The following is a 16,688-nucleotide window of genomic DNA, read 5'->3' as shown; positions in this document are numbered from 1 at the left end:
TGTGTGTGTGTTACCTTATTCACTGGAAGCCAGTCTATTGTGTGTGCGTGTGTCGATATGCGATTTTCGGCATATTCTCCGTTTCCATCTCTGAAAGAGTGCTTGTTTTTGTTTGTTACTGTGCCAAGCTATTACAACATCTAATAGAGAGATAGATATCGATATGACCGACTAATATGCTTGATATGTTTGTGTTGTTGTTTCTTATTCGGTTCAGGAGCTCCGCACACATAAACACACAAATCACTAAACAAAGCAGTGGAAAAAAAAGGAAAATTCACATAAATCTTCTTAACATCTTAACTTGCCTTCACCTCCTTGTTGCTGTTTTTTTTTTCTCTCGATCGAGATATTTTTTCCTTCTGTTGTTATTGTTGTTGTCGACATCGTTTTTTCTCCGTGTGTCTTTATCCAGTTGGCATGCTGTAAGCCCGGGCAATTTATACGGTATTCAATCAACGTACGCACTCGAATAAACGACACACTCAAAAGATGTTGATATTATACATTATCAACTGTTGATTCCGATTTGTGTGTCGGAGGGTATCGTTTCTCTTTTTTTCAGCGTCTTTCATTCATGGCATTTCTCCCGGTTTTTCGGGCTTTGGAAAAGTACCTTAGCATTATGGTAATTTCCATTGTTGGCAATGGACGCTGAAGTATGCTGTTTATAGCAAAATAAGGACTCTTATTTTGTTTGATACACTTTCGTATGTTTTTTTTTTATTGAGTGCTAGTTAATGGCCTACTTAATCGAATCGGCATTTGATTACAGGTCGTTGTTCGGTATTATGCTTATGACGGCACGGCTGCTCGATTTAAGTGATATGCACCCGAAATGTATCAAAAGGACACACCAATTTGTGTGTATCAATAGATTAACACTGGATAGATTTCCGTGACCATTATTCTCAGGCAAATTCGATTTGTATCTCACTTTTTGTCGGCGGCAAATTTGTTCGTGAGCTGTAATATATTTTCCAAAAAGGGTAACCGACGTTTTGGCCAACTGGCAATTAACACTGGTGAAACATTTATTTGTTCTATTTTTTTTAACGAACAACGGATCATCAAAATCACCTGGAATATTTGAATGAGTTTGTCTGTTTTTGTTTTCGTAAAAAGTCCATTAATATTTCCTAAATAATTGATGACTTCTGTTTGCTTCAATGCGAAAAATTAATCATTATCCTAGGGTATCGCATTTTCGTTAATGGCCTAGGTAAACCATTGTACAAAATTTCAAATACCGCGTACATTAAATGACTTAACGACTTTTTTTCTCCACCGAACAAAGGCGAAACTAGTTTGGAATGCGTTCGTTTACATTTTGTTGTTAGAATTGCGCGATTCCTAAATCAGAAATGAGATTCGTTTAAAAAATGGGTTTCGAACGCGGTTTATTTTGTTTCGGCTCTCGGGAAAAAACATAAAACACATTTCGTATACATCATTTGAGCACACATTAAATAACATTCCATTTATAGTCGAATGCCAAATATGTAACCAGCAACGCGCTTGGAATGGGTTCTTTTTTTTCTCTCTGTATGCCTTGTCGCGATGAAAATCGGTGAAACAGCACGTTTCGAAAAATGCCATTTCCAAAAAATCATAGGGTTAGATGGTTTGTGTGGTCTTTTGCTACTCTTTTGATATGTTCATTTCTATATTTTCGTCGATTTCGGGCGACACAACGAATTTATGATTTATTCTTTTTTCTTTTCTCATTCTCTTTATAAACTGTGATCTTTTTTCGTCCCTAGCATTGCATTTCAAAGGGCAAACTGTGAATTTTGTGAACGAGCGCGCTGAAGAATCCATTGCTTGAAACCATTTAAACGCATAAGCACTTTTAATAAATGTTAATGACGTCACGCCCGACGACGACTATTTTCACAAAACGATCGAGAGCGTTGCGCGCCGCACGGACAACGCACACACATACACCACGTATAGGATGGAATAAATATATTTCGGAGGCTTTATCATTATTGCCACGTGTGACACGACAGATTACAAAAATTTATTTCAACACGAGCCCGGGTCGGGGAAAAAACACAGAGAGAAAAAAATAAGAAGAACGCACGCAAAATGAGAAAATAAATATGAAATATGAATGCACACACAGTCCGGATGACTCAATATTATGCTGTGCTGAGATTGAATCGAGTTGGCCGTGTGTGATTTTCAATTAAATGCTTCGACATGTGTGCCAACTACTGAACTAGCTTTATAGCGCGTTGGTTTGATTGACCGTGCACACAATTCACACTATTTGCAATTCATAAGCTGACAAAAATCCTCATTAAAGTCACATTTGATTTGAATTTATTTTAAAGATTTCGATTTTGATAACCGTCATAATGAGAGCGAAAAGTGTTTGCCACGTTTAATGTTTTCACACCCTTTTCAAACCCCAATGAATCGCTTAGGCCGCTGGCAATTTCGCTAAAAAAATGAAACATATTTTATGCTATGGGCAATAATTAATAGCAGGAAAGTGTCGTCTGTTGTTTGATTTGGCTGTTTCTTTTTTTGTCGGAAATGACTTTTTTCCTATAAAAATACGTTGCGATTGTTTTTTTTCTACAAAAATAAAAGTGTCATCGAGTAAAAAAGCAAGAGTGTCGAACCACCACTCAACAATAAGGTGTCACCGAACATCTCGTTTTTTTCCTGTATCGAACGTAGAAGCAGAAGACGAAAAAAAAACATTTGAAAGCCATTAAAAATGGTTGTGGTAATTGGAGGGTATTGTTTTGTGTGTGTTTTCCTTGAAATATCCGAAGCGATAAAAGCCACAAAAAAACATTTCGTCTTTTCGTTGTTCTTAGCTCGGCCAAAAAAAAAATGTATGCACCCTCAACATTTGAATGGCTTACGACAGCCACAGCTCAAGGACATGCTCATAAACCAAAGCAAATACATGCAAAACATCCGCAAGAGAAATGCACGCACATACATTGCATCTTTCATGCAGTCTCTTTCTCTCGCTTCGACTAGAAATAATATTTTCTTCCGCTTGGCTTTTTTTCGCCCAAAAACAACAACAACAACAAGCTGTAGACACCAGTATAATTGTGTGTTTCATTGGAATAAAATATTCGACTGTATTCACATAATGAGTGTGGCATTTTTTGTTTCTTTGTGCCGGTGGTTTCGCATTTGGTCATGTATGCGGTGGCCCGAGTAGAGACTTGATAATTTTCACTAGAATTTCCATTTGGCCAAAATGCTGGCACACATCGAGCCCCGAAACACAGCACAATGGCATACATGCAGATGAATGAAGATCAAATAAAACCAACCGACACATACACACGCACAACAAATGAATACGGCAAAAGGAAGAAAAAAAAATGAAAAAATATGACCGGCTCATAAAAGAACTTTTTTTTCGTGGCTCAAATAAAACTTTTATTGCTTGAAAATGCGAATAGAATGCAAAGGTTCATGTTCAAAATGGGACGCTTTTATGATCCACCAATATCTTTTCTCTGTTTCCCTCTCTCCGGTCAATTCACAGAATTCCGATGAATTAACGGCCATTCCAACCGACAAAGTGTCATTTCGGGAAATCAATCTGCGTCAAATGAAATCCACGTGATTTCGCCAAATTTTGTAGTATTTTGATGAATATACGAATTTTCGATTCGCTTTTACTATATTTCAACAAAACTACTACAAATTCTATGCCATGATGTCAAAGTAGGTAAAGTAGGTATCTTTTCGGATTATCGCTCTTCACTTCCTCTTTTCTTCTTCGGTGTTCATTCGAAAATTTGCATATTTTTTTAATCTCGTTATTTCAACTCAATAGTCGTAATGAATGGACATTTAATCCTTCGAAATGCAATTTAAAACACAGCGCTCAGGTAGATTTGACTATTGTTTTAACCGGATTGAAAGTGTTAATCCATATTTTGGATCTATTGATCTGATGCATGTTTGATGCGATGATCGCAAATATCTTCGGCTTAGAAATTGTAATCGCATTCGAGACGAGAGATGTAGGAGACTTTACTTAGACCAGTTGTAAAAGGCCGAGACATCATTGTCTCCCGGACTGATGGAGAACTTTGTGTGTTGAAATTGAATGGGTATATATTGTAATGAATGAAAAGTTGATCAAATGAATGCTCATTGCTCATTAACATGTTTTTTTAGGCAAGACACATTTATGGAGAAATTATTTGCAGTAGCGAATATATTCATTGAACCGAGTAAAAAGAGTACTTTTTTCGTCGGAATTATAGTCGTAAAGTTCGAATGAACATTGGAATAACGACTTCGTATTTAATCCCAGAAGCAACACTTTCATTAATGAAAGTCACCGTCGAACATGTTTTATGCAGTTTTTTTTTCTTAAACACTTAGTTTTTTCAATTGGACGATCTGGACCATTGTTCAAAATTTGGGCATTTTTACTAGTTTGCTACGTGACCAGATTACGGAGTGTTTTTTTTTTTCGAAAACAAATCGACGGAGATGAAGATGAAGATCGAGAGAGAGTATGTCTCTCGGCCTGACTCGGCTCGGGGCTGCTCTGCTCTATGTATCATGGTAAGCCAAACAAGAACAAGTAAAAATGACAATGTATGCAAAACTGCACTTTTTGTTTTCTTTCAGAGTGTACTTCGCACATTCTTCTCTTTCGTTCATTCGTCGTTCCTCTCTCACTCTCGACCAGGTTTCCAATACAGCGTTCCGTTTCGAGTACTTCGTTTGGGTTTTTGTTTTGTGTAAGAGTGTGTGTGAGACGTTCGTATGGGTGTTAAGTTTTTGTGGCCGAAGAAAAACTGTAGATATTGTCAGTCGCACAATTTTACAGACCAATTCCATTTGAGGTCTTGCGGTGTAAGCACATGTGACAATATTTACTCAAGCTTTCGTTTTACTCACTTATTCAGTACAAAACAGGGACTTAGCGATATTTTTAAACAGCGATTCATTTTCTGAGTGAAGATAAATTATCGAAAGTATTAACGGGAATTTTGAAGAAGAAAAAACGAAACCAAGAAAACAAATGAAAATATTCAATGATTAAAAGAGAGAAAATCAAGTGATTTTTTCCGAAAGAACAATTGAAGTGATCAAAAGAAGCAATTTTTTGCAAGACTTTTCTGGTTCAAAAGAAAAATAAAAATATCAAAATGCATTTGCCAGCAACACAATCATCACCATCAACAAACAGTACGTCGTCATCATCACAGCAACTGCAAGCGCAGAGCGAATCAAACATGTTGAACGATATGTTTCCAAATTTATTGAATGTGTTGCAAGAGTGTCACGGTGATTTAGTGCAAACTGGTTCGCCAATGATTTTGTGCACAAAATTGCCAACACATTGGCGCAGCAACAAAAGTCTACCAGGTCCATTCAAAGTGATTGTATTGGATTACGAAGTTCCCGACAATACGGAAGTGATCATTTCGGCTGGTAATGAAGGAAATTGCGATCCCGAATTGAAAAAGAATTTGGCCCTACTGAAAAACGGTGTTGCCCAATTCGATGATTTACGATTTGTGGGACGAAGCGGTCGTGGAAAATCATTCACAGTCACAATCACAATTCGACCATCGGTCAACCAACAAACAATGGCCTCAATTCCAGAACAAATCGCCACATACGGAAAAGCAATCAAAGTCACCGTGGACGGACCACGTGAACCAAGAAGTAAGCAGAGTAAGTTTATTTTCTCATGTTTTGATTTTTTGTTTCGAAAAAGAAAAGAAAATACTGGATGCGCATTAAATGCGCTTGAGTTTGCATGATCTTTGTTTATTTAGTCGAAATCGTTTTTGCCAAGTTTTGCTCAGATTTGAAAGAATTTTTTTGTTTTGCATTTTTACTAACTCAATTTTTTTGTTTGTTTTTTTATCAGGTTTTGGATATGGTCATCCAAATGGATTACATCCATTCATTTTGAGCCCAGGCTGGCTTGATGCTGCCTACATGAGCTACGCATTCCCAGAATACTTCCGTCAACAGCCACACAATCCGCAATTCGCCCAAGGTAAATATCAATATTTTAAGCAACAATTTATTCTCATATGTGAAAAACAAATACAAACATTTGTTTGAAGTTCTAGTAATGAAAGGAGAAAAATTTGAATTTCTACAAGAAAGACTAATCAATCGATTTCTTCTTTTTTTCTTTCCATTATAGTGTCGCCACGATTGCCAGGTGCATTGCCATCAACACTCGGCAGTGAATTTAATTTAATGCAAACGATGGCCCCAACACAACCAACAGCTACCATAATCCCTCAACAATCCGCAACAGTAGCACGATCAGACGCCTACCTACCATCGCCATTCCATCCGTTCGCGCATCCAGATCTCGTGTGCAAAAATCCATTCTTGCCATACGATTTGGCCAGTTTACGTGGTGTTTCAATGAACGGACGTCCAATCCACCCAATGCAACACACTACAAGCCTGCCATCCGAATCCACCATCATTCGTACGCCTGAGCACTTGAGCACATCACGTTTATCGCCCACATCATCGCGGCCGTCTTCATCGAGCCCACCATCGTCAGCACACAGCGACCCAATTAAAATGAACATATCCATCGAAAAGGAATCCGAGGAATCGGACGACGAACAAATCGATGTTGTTAAATCCGCATTTGTGCCAATCCTACGACCAAATCCATCCGTTCAATCGATTGTTACCGATTCAACAACCATCACCGATCAAACTGACACCACCAGCCCACGAATCCGTTGCGATTTGAAAGCTCCATCATCCCGTAAACCTACACATGAAACCGCACCAACTGGCCCACGATCACCTGAAACCAAAATTAAATCACCGATTAGCGCACAAAAAACCGTTTGGAGACCGTACTAATTTTAACTCAATAGCCTTAACGAATGGGCATTTAATCCTTTCGAAATGCAATTAAAAACACAGCACCATTATTATTATATTGCCATTGTTTCAACTAGACTGAAAGTGTTAATCCATTTAGACTTTTTGATGCGATGATCGCAAATATTTATTGTAATCGCATTCCAGACGAGAGACGAAGTTTGTTCTTCGACCAGTTGTAAATGGTATTAAGAAGCAGCATTTTCATTAATGGAAATCGCAGTCGAACATAAGGTTTTTTCAATAGTTCAATATTTTGTGATTTTTTAATGAGACGATTTGAACAATGATTCAAAGTTTGAACATTTTTTGTAGTTTGCTACATGACCAAATTTATTTGGAGTTTTTATAGAGTGATTTTTTCGAAAACAAACGAACTGTTGATTGTATATATTGTTTTATTGATGAAAAATATTTGCTCGACTTGTTTGCGGGCAAAATCAATTAAATTGTTGGAAATAAATAAAAAAATATTTACTGTTATAAGTTAAGAATTATCACAGTTTCATTTACATTTTTTTAAAATTTAGAACAATTTTCCAGGCTCATTTAATCCATATTGAATTGGCCATTTCATTTGGAAAATCAGCAATTTGAATCATTTCAATTTTTCCTAGAGAAAAACAAAGAACGCAAAAATAATAAAAATGAAGTAGAAAAAACGAAAAAGCAAAAGAAAAAACGAATCGGAAACGTCGATTTATTTGAAGTACCCTACAGCAATAACAATCGTCGCTATATTCTGAAGTCGATATTAAACCCTATAATTTATACGAATGCGTTTTGAATGTGGCAAACAGTAAAGAGCACATTGTGCGTATGTCAAAAAGCGACATGCGAATCCCCAACGATATAAAAACGTTCGTCGCAAAAAAAGAGCCATGCGTCTGTTCTTCTGTTGAGCATTCTCAACATATCATAGCTGTAGCATATCCATATGTGCATATACTCGTGGCAATTGTGCCAAAACGACTGAAACAAAACGAAGAAAACGTTGTCGAGAGAGCGAACGGGCGCGAATAAACGCGAGGCAACGGGGTGACAGCGGTGATGGTGGAGAAAGAGACGCGGTTAGCAAAGAAGCAAACTGCTGCAAAAGTACTGCACAGTGCACATCCATGGAGAGCGAGAGAGCATAGTTACAATCTTCTTTTTTTTCCCTACCGAAACAGATTGTTTGGTCGTCTTGAGGGTAGAATGTGCGGTGTATTGCTGTGGCATAAAATGTGCCACAATTGTGGGCGGGAAATTCATGTCTATGTCTCTTACCGATTTGGTTGCGTTCTATTTGCCACAGAGTTTTGTGTGTCTGTTGTTGTATATAGATATGTTTGGTTGGCTGTGAATGTGAACAGGAACAACGCATACACACGGCGCGCGTCTAGTTCAAATTGTATAGTGAAACGTAGCCATATAGCGTTGTGCCTGTAGATGTATATCATTGGATAGAAGGTATAAATGCTGTATTAATAGATTCGTCGACCAAAAGTAGCAAACGAACGGAACGGAACGTACAAACGGGAATGGATGAGAGCATGAAAAAGTGGAATATCACCGCACTGCTCGGTGTGATATACACACGGATTAACTCTTCGAATGTAAACTCAAAGAAAGCAAACAAACCGACCGTAGAGAGAGAGAGAGAGAAAGCGCAAAGAGAAAAACCAACAGACGCAGCCAGAATGAACGAACAAACGAATAGAGAAAAAAAAGAACGAAACAACGAATGCCAAGCTTTACACACGCCTTTTTTCCAATACGAATTTTCCATGTCTTTATCTTACATTCGCACACATACAAACGCCCTCCCCGCGCGTCCACACCACAATATCTCACCGTCGTAAACGCGCGTTCCCGCGCGCGCTTTCAACACATTCCACATATTTTTCATTCGCTCTTTTTCCCGTCTCTCTAATCCAAAACACACAACAATTTTCGCTTCGGTTTGTTCGATTGCCCAGCAATGTGTTGTTTTTTTTTTTCTCTTGGCATATTTTTTTTTTGGCAGTAAAATTCTTTGAAATTGGATTTTTTTTTGCTCTTTCTCTGGAAATGCATTAGTGAAATGCAACGATTTAATGAACGGACAGTTCAAGCAATTCAATTACAAAGAAGATGAAGATAGCTCCTAAAGCGAAATAAATGTTATCTTCATGGAAAATACGCTCAGTCCGACTGAGTCGTGGATTTAATGGCAAAAAATTATACAATACGAAATACAATTGATGATTATCGCATATTATGATTTTAAGTAAAGTTATAATCTTATTAGAGGGAATCATCAGTTTCAAGACGAAAAACAGCCACCAAATTGTGTAGGATCTGTTCTCAATTTTATGCAATTCCATTTTTGCACATAAAAATTGAAAAATCAACGCGGTTTACATTTGAATCGTCGCATTTTTTCCATCGTTTGATTTGGTTTCTCTCTCTCTCTCTCTCGTATTCGCATCAACAATAATAAAACAATCGGATCGGATCGGAGCAGCGGTAAGAGGCGGTTATTTCTGTTTGGATTTGCATACACAGTGTTCGGTCGTAGTAGTGTTGGCATAGAGTGGATTTGTCTGTGTGTCGGTGTGCCAATACATGTACTTTTTTCTCCGCTGGCTTCGTTTTTTTCCATTCCATTCGGTTGCATTTTTATATTCCATTGTCGACTATCCTGTTTGCTCGCGTTGATCGCAACGACAGCGTTGACAAATGTGTGCAAGAGATGAAAGTACGTCACACATTTTTACGAGGAATAAACGAATGCGAAAGGCACACACAGTCGAAAAAAAGAGTGTAAAACGCAAAATAGAGGGTTCGACTTTACCGCAGCCTTCGAACAAACATGTCACCAATACATGTTCACACACACACACACATTTGCCACATTTGCTGCTGCTGATGATTTTCCATAAAACTCATGCACTCATACACTTGCGTGCCCAGACCGAATTCGAACTTTTTTTTCTGAATGAAAAAAGGGGGCTTGAAACATTTTTCCTGTGTGCAATGCAAGAGGGTTGTTTGTGTTGGTTTTTAAAAATGATGCGTGTTTGTATGACCGAGAAGAGAAGGAAGAGAACGAGCAAAAAAAAAATTGTATGGTAACCAAAATGTGCATGCACCGATACATTCGCACCAACGTAGCAACCCGGTCGTACAAAAGGATATACGTAGCACGTACAGGCCAAAAAATGCCTGATGTGTGCAGCAGCAGCAGCAGCAGCAACTGAGGAGAAAGAGAGTGTATCGGGTGGAAAAGAGGAGAGAGATTGTGTGTGTGAGTGCGTAGATAGAAACGGAGACGGAGAGTGAGTGTGTCTCTTTGTGTGTTAGTCAGTTCAAATAGAACAAATAAAAATGAAAATGTATGTATTAAAAATGTGTGCTTTGTGTATTCTTTCGGAGTTTCTGGTATGCGCTTCGCACGTTGTTTTTTTTCTGTTCGTTCGTTCGTTCTTCCTCTCTCACTCTCGGTCAGCTTTCCAATACGGCGTTTCGTCTCGAATACTTCGTTTGGGTTTTTATTTAGCGTAAGCGTGTGTGTGAGACGTTCGTATGCGTGTCGAGTTTTTATATCCGAGGAAAAACTCTAGATATTGCCAGTCGCACAATTTTACAAATCAGTTCGATCTGAGATCTTGCGGTGTAAGCACATGTGAACATTTTTACGCAAGTTTTCAATTTACTTACAACAGTATTCAATCCAGAACGAGGACTTAGCGATATTTTTAAACAGCGATTCATTTTCTGAGTGAAGATAAATTATCGAAAGTTTTAACGAGATATTTTGGAAAAGAAAAAACGAAATCCAGAACTCAAATGAAAATATTCATTGATTAAAAGAGAGAAAATCAAGTGATTTTTTCCGAAAAATTGAAGTGATCAAAAAGAAGCAATTTTTTGCAAGACTTTTCTGTGTTTGAAAAAAGAAAAATAAAAATTATCAAAATGCATTTGCCAGCAACACAATCATCACCATCAACAAACAGTACGTCGTCATCATCACAGCAACTGCAAGCGCAAAGCGAATCAAACATGTTGAACGATATGTTTCCAAATTTATTGAATGTGTTGCAAGAGTGTCACGGTGATTTAGTGCAAACTGGTTCGCCAATGATTTTGTGCTCAACATTGCCAACACATTGGCGCAGCAACAAAAGTCTGCCATGTGCATTCAAAGTGATTGTATTGGATTACGAAGTTCCCGACAATACGGAAGTGATCATTTCAGCCGGTAATGAAGAAAATTACAATCCTGAACTGCGAAACAATTTGGCTATGTTGAAGAACGGCGTTGCCAAATTCAATGATTTACGATTTGTGGGACGAAGCGGTCGTGGAAAATCATTCACAGTCACAATCACAATTCGACCATCGGTCAACCAACAAACAATGGCCTCAATTCCAGAACAAATTGCCACATACGGCAAAGCAATCAAAGTCACCGTGGACGGACCACGCGAACCTAGAAGTAAGCAGAGTAAGTTTTTTTTCTCATGTTTTGATTTTTTGTTTCGAAAAAGTATAGAAAATACTGGTTGCGCATTAAATGCGCTTCAGTTTGCATGATCTTTGTTTATTTAATCGAAATCGTTTTTGCCAAGTTTTGCTCAAATTTGAATGAATTTTTTAGTTTCGCATTTTTACTAACTCAATTTTTTTGTTCATTTTTTATCAGGTTTTGGATATGGTCATCCAAATGGATTACATCCATTCATGTTGAACCCAGGCTGGCTCGACGCTGCCTACATGAGCTACGCATTCCCAGAATACTTCCGTCAACAGCCACACAATCCACAATTCGCTAAAGGTAAATATCAACAATTTAACTAAAAGTAGATAAAGAATTCAACATAAAAAAATTCGAACATTTGTTCAAAGTTTTCGTATTAAAAAAAACGACTTATATTTCCCCAAGAAATTTGAAACGAAAAAAAAACTGAAACCATGAATCAATAAAACTAATCAATCGATTGTTTTTTCTTCCTTTCCATCATAGTATCGCCACCATTGCCAGGAGCCCTACCAGCCGGAGTACTGCCACCGACACTCGGCAGTGAATTTAATCCAATGCAAACGATGCCCCCAACACAACCAGCCATCCAATTGACACATTCAACAGCTACCATAATCCCTCAACAATCCGCAACAGTAGCACGATCAGGCGCCTACCTACCATCGCCATTCCATCCGTTCGCACATCCAGAACTCTTGTGCAAAAATCCATTCTTGCCATACGATTTGGCCAGTTTACGTGGTGTTTCAATGAACGGACGTCCAATCCACTCAATGCAACACACCACAAGCCTGCCATCCGAATCCACCATCATTCGTACGCCTGAGCACTTGAGCACATCACGTTTATCGCCCACATCATCGCGGCCGTCTTCATCGAGCCCACCATCGTCAGCACACAGCGACCCAATTAAAATGAACATCTCCATCGAAAATGAATCCGAGGAATCGGACGACGAACAAATCGATGTTGTTAAATCCGCATTTGTGCCAATCCTACGACCAAATCCATCCGTTCAATCGATTGTTGGCGTTGCCGATTCAACAACTATCACCGATCAAACTGACGCCACCAGCCCACGAATCCGTTGCGATTTAAAAGCTCCATCATCTCGTAAACCCGTACATGAAACCGCACCAACTGGCCCACGATCACCTGAAACCAAAATTAAATCACCGATTAGCGCACAAAAAACCGTTTGGAGACCGTATTAAAAAACCAGACAAAAAAGCGCAGTGCAATCAATTCAGTTGATTTTTTTTAGTGTTTTATTTTGGAAGCGGTTATTGAAAGTTTTTTTTTTGTATCAAAGAGTGTTCATTTTTACGTCGCAGAAAAAAAAGTGCAACTTCATACCCTTGGCGAGTCTAATGAATGATGTAGATAAATGTATATATAATTTAAGTGCAAAAATTAATGTAGCCCTAGTGTGTAAGCGTGTAATTAATCTCATTCTCTGTAACCAAATATTTTCGTTTTGGAAGTAATTCGATGTAAATACAAAATAATATATTGTTAACTAGATTTTAGTAAATTATATTCTACAAAAAAGATATTTTTTATTTTTCGAAACAATGGGACAAAACTAGTGGAATAGATCACTCAAGAGAAAAAACCAATAAAATTCAAAATATGATCAATTAAAAATAAACATCCAAGTGTTTTTTCTGTTGTTCAGCGCAAACATTTTCAGTGACTAGGGAATAGTAATTTATCATTTCAGCCGATAGTGAAGGAAATAACGATCCTGAAGGAGATTCTCCGTAAGTTGGAATAAGGCCTCAAATTATTGGTGTTAATTCAACGACTTATGATATATGTTGACCGCAGTAGCCAAATCAAATCAGTCTCCATTATTATCGTTCATCTGATTACCAACAAGAATTGATTCTGCTCTTCCAAAGGTAAACAAATTCGATCCGTGAACAAATCGCCACTTACAGCAATGCAACCGAAGTCAGAATGGTTGAGCCACGGGAACCAAGAAGTAAGTTTATCTGTTCGTTCAATATTCTGTGTTTTTCTTCCTTGTTTTCATTATTTCATTTTCTGAGATTTTTTTCTCTTGCTCATTTGAAATGGTTGTGTTTGTGAAACCCATCCACATGCCTAAATTGTGGCGCCATAAATAAACAAAGTCGCATTCGCCGTGATTTACTCCCTCATTTCCACAATGCATTTCATAATTTTAATGATAAACAACCGCGTGCGCATCCCAATTTGGTCACACACACTCTGTCTCTCTCATCTGCTGTGCCTTGTATGTCTCCTCACTCTCTTGCTTGACGATGATGCGTCGCGAGGCATCACATTTTCCGCAGTCAAACCAAGTGTAATAAAGAGCGAAATTAAATCGGAAGCCGCCTTCATCACGCACATTCGAAACATTTGTTGTGTTCGGCCCGTTTTTTACGATGTTTATAACAATCAAATATTCATCCATGATTCATGTGTCGGTCGGTCGGTCTATCGGTAGCAACGACTCAAAAACAAAGGCACATTATTTTCAGTTTCATTCGAGGACGATAAGCATAAACAATTTTCCCAAATACACATCACCACCATTTAATGGTCGCAACTTCGAACGGCATGTTTAATGGCGACAACTAAATCATTTGGATTGCGGCTCTGTCGCCGCGGCTTTATTACACAAAACGCTTTCAGCATTGTTTTGATTATGGTGTAGTTTATTTGATTTGATTTTTATTTTATTGGTCGCAAGTGTCTTGACGCAAGACTTTGTACTGACGAGCAACAAGAAACCAGATGCATATCGAATGCGCTTCTGTTTGGATGATGATCTGTTTCTTTGTTCATTTCAAAATTTGATTCACTTTTGAAGCGGTTTGTTTTTTGCATTTTCACTAAATCATTGTTTGTTTTTAACAGACTCTGGATACGGTTATCCAAACCGGTTCGCGTATCCGTTCATCCGATCTGGTTCTCGATGCAGCTACGCATTTCCTGAGCACTTCCGTCAGCAACCGCACAATCCGCAATTTACAAAAAGGTAATACATGACGTCATCCGAATATGTAGCCAACAAACCAATCGATTGGGCTTTGTTTTCAAACAGTGTGAGTTGGTGAAAAAATCCAATTAAATTCGAAAAATTTTCCGCGGTCAATTTTATTGACAAAATATCCACAGCCACACACATATACGCGCGCGCGATTTTTATCCACAAAATGAACGCGAGATCGCGAGACTAGACAATTACATGAATGTCCATTATGAAGCGTGAAAAACGCCACATTTTTTTATCGCTCATTCATTTCACTCTTCATATTTTCACGCATTTTTCTGCATTTGGCAGCCGTTTCGCCTCTCCATTACAATGGCAAGTGGTTTATTTTTGGTGTGGATCGAAAATAATTTTAATGCATTTTTTCCCGGCTCATTTTCCGCAACAACAACAACAAAGACGTCGACGATGACGAACAAAAAATAACCAAGTTGCAACCCGAATCGAGATTATCATTTAAATCCAGTTTGGGCCACGTAAACACGTAGAGATATGTGCGTATGGGTAAACAGTGTATGTGTGCACGCGTGTGAAATACGCTGTTTGACCACATCAATATCATCTCTTTGCACACTTTGTCACTCAATATTATCGCTGCAAAGCAGCACCATATTCAAATGCACGCTTCCAACCGAAGAAATTACAGCTTTTTCCCCGTTCGCATCGCATTTTTTTTCGCCTTTTTTAATCCAATACCGTGAAAACAAACCAACATCTCGTTTTTGTTTTGCGCTGTTTTTTTTGACTGAGTTTTTCACCCAATGCCAGCGAATTTAGCTGGCGATAATCGATTAAAGTACAGTTGTGTAGCGCCATTGTTCTGGAAAATGCTTTGTTTTACTCGGTTCGTAATTTTTTTTCTGTTTCTCGAATGGCAATTCCGAAATTTATCGCCCATAATAGGATTAGCATTAGCTGCATACATCTGAGCTTGATTTCATTGCGAAATTTTTCCACAAAAGTCTTGACGACACCTTCGTTGCAAATGTTTGGCAATACATTTAATACAAATGTGACCCCCAAATACACACACACACACACACTGACCACCATCAATTTTGAAGGACAAAAACCGCATTTTTTTCCCACTCGCAACGGATTAAAAGTTTTGGTTCGCGCACACATTGAAGATAACATTGACTCGAGCCCACTCGTTCATTATCGTGAATTTTCGACCATTTTTTCCGCAACTGCCGATAAATTATTTTGTGTTATGCATACTTTTTTTTACCAACACCAAATGCAATGCACCAGCATGGAAAAAAAGACATGGTGATGTTACGAAAAATGCCAACATCGATAATAAAAACAAAGCGTAGGAAACCAGCAACAACGACACCGCTGATGAATACGAAAAAAAAAATCGGAATCCGCATGTGCCCTTTTTGAATGTTTTCGTTGCCCAGTTTTTTTTTCTGCCGCCATGTGTGTGTTTATGCATGAACGTTTTCCTTTTGCCTCAGATCGTGTCCACGTTACAATTTTAATCATTATAAAATTCTAGTGACATTTGCATGTGAGTGTGTGTGTGTATGGTGTTTGCTGGTGCATTTGAATATTGAATCCATTGATCGGACACAATAACGAAATAACATTCGATGGTGGTTTTCAGCTTGTTATTAGCAAGTACCACCACACCACCACCTCCTACCTCGGTCTGGTGGCACCACCGAAATGCCAGTCAAACAAACATTTTCAGCCCACGCGCACAAACGACCCGTGTAGAGGTGTTATTTTTCAATTAATTCTTGTGTATGCTCAAACGGTGTTCAATACTCACACTAGCTTCAAAGTTGGCCAGCAACAAAAACATATAACAGAGAGAGAGAGAGAGAGAGAGAGATCGGAAAAAATTCCACGTTGAAATATTACATAATGCGATTGAAGCGATGCAAGCAAAAATGTTGCGTACAGAGAGCGAGCTGAAAAAAAAGCGCACACCCGATTGAGTCCTATCGATTTGATCATGGTTGGTGTTTTTTTCTTTCGTTGTCTCCAACGAATGGTTTTGTTTCGATGCGATGCTGGCTGCTTGTATCGTTCCGATGCCAATCAATTTGAGCACACATTCGTTTTAAAGGTGTCGTAAAATTTTTATGTGTTTGAATTTAACGTAGTCGCTGTTGTTGTTGTTGCTGGTTTTTTCTCATTCAATGGCAAATTAAAAACTACCCGGAAGTGAGAACGAGCAAGAGAGAGTTTGTTTTTGATATCAATCGGGCCAAAGATCCACTTTGAAATTCAAATAATCGACGCTCAACTCCCGATGGCTGT

The 16,688-nt window shown here is 38.3% G+C and overlaps 2 protein-coding genes across 3 annotated transcripts; both read left to right on the top strand.

Moving 5' to 3' along the window:
* Positions 1-5,249: 5,249 nt before the first annotated feature.
* On the top strand, positions 5,250-6,858 carry LOC129565671 (segmentation protein Runt-like). Its single transcript, XM_055440783.1, has 3 exons — positions 5,250-5,685; positions 5,885-6,016; positions 6,170-6,858. The coding sequence occupies exons 1-3, from the start codon at positions 5,253-5,255 to the stop codon at positions 6,856-6,858; spliced, it is 1,254 nt and encodes a 417-aa protein (XP_055296758.1). The 5' UTR covers positions 5,250-5,252.
* A 3,644-nt stretch (positions 6,859-10,502) lies between these two features.
* On the top strand, positions 10,503-13,035 carry LOC129565540 (segmentation protein Runt-like). Of its 2 annotated transcripts, none has more exons than XM_055440529.1 (3): positions 10,503-11,344; positions 11,552-11,683; positions 11,873-13,035. In XM_055440529.1, the coding sequence occupies exons 1-3, from the start codon at positions 10,822-10,824 to the stop codon at positions 12,601-12,603; spliced, it is 1,386 nt and encodes a 461-aa protein (XP_055296504.1). In that variant the 5' UTR covers positions 10,503-10,821; the 3' UTR covers positions 12,604-13,035. The 2 variants fall into 2 exon arrangements, with proteins under 2 accessions (XP_055296504.1, XP_055296503.1); XM_055440528.1 differs by having other exon boundaries at positions 10,509-11,353.
* Positions 13,036-16,688: the final 3,653 nt, after the last annotated feature.

This window comes from Sitodiplosis mosellana, unplaced genomic scaffold, assembly GCF_009176505.1.
Source record: "Sitodiplosis mosellana isolate CC-2019 unplaced genomic scaffold, AAFC_SMos_1.0 Smas_scaffold_3, whole genome shotgun sequence".
NCBI classification, from domain to species: domain Eukaryota; kingdom Metazoa; phylum Arthropoda; class Insecta; order Diptera; family Cecidomyiidae; genus Sitodiplosis; species Sitodiplosis mosellana.
This window is presented reverse-complemented; position numbering and strand designations above follow the sequence as displayed.

Excerpts from the sequence above, each read along its gene's own strand:
- LOC129565671 (XM_055440783.1), top strand. The coding sequence starts at position 5,253 with ATGTTTCCAAATTTATTGAATGTGTTGCAAGAGTGTCACGGTGATTTA. Across the intron at positions 5,686-5,884 it reads TGAACCAAGAAGTAAGCAGA|GTTTTGGATATGGTCATCCA; the intron begins GTAAGTTTATTT and ends TTTTTTTATCAG. Across the intron at positions 6,017-6,169 it reads CAATCCGCAATTCGCCCAAG|TGTCGCCACGATTGCCAGGT; the intron begins GTAAATATCAAT and ends TTTCCATTATAG.
- LOC129565540 (XM_055440528.1), top strand. The coding sequence starts at position 10,822 with ATGCATTTGCCAGCAACACAATCATCACCATCAACAAACAGTACGTCG. Across the intron at positions 11,354-11,551 it reads CGAACCTAGAAGTAAGCAGA|GTTTTGGATATGGTCATCCA; the intron begins GTAAGTTTTTTT and ends ATTTTTTATCAG. Across the intron at positions 11,684-11,872 it reads CAATCCACAATTCGCTAAAG|TATCGCCACCATTGCCAGGA; the intron begins GTAAATATCAAC and ends TTTCCATCATAG.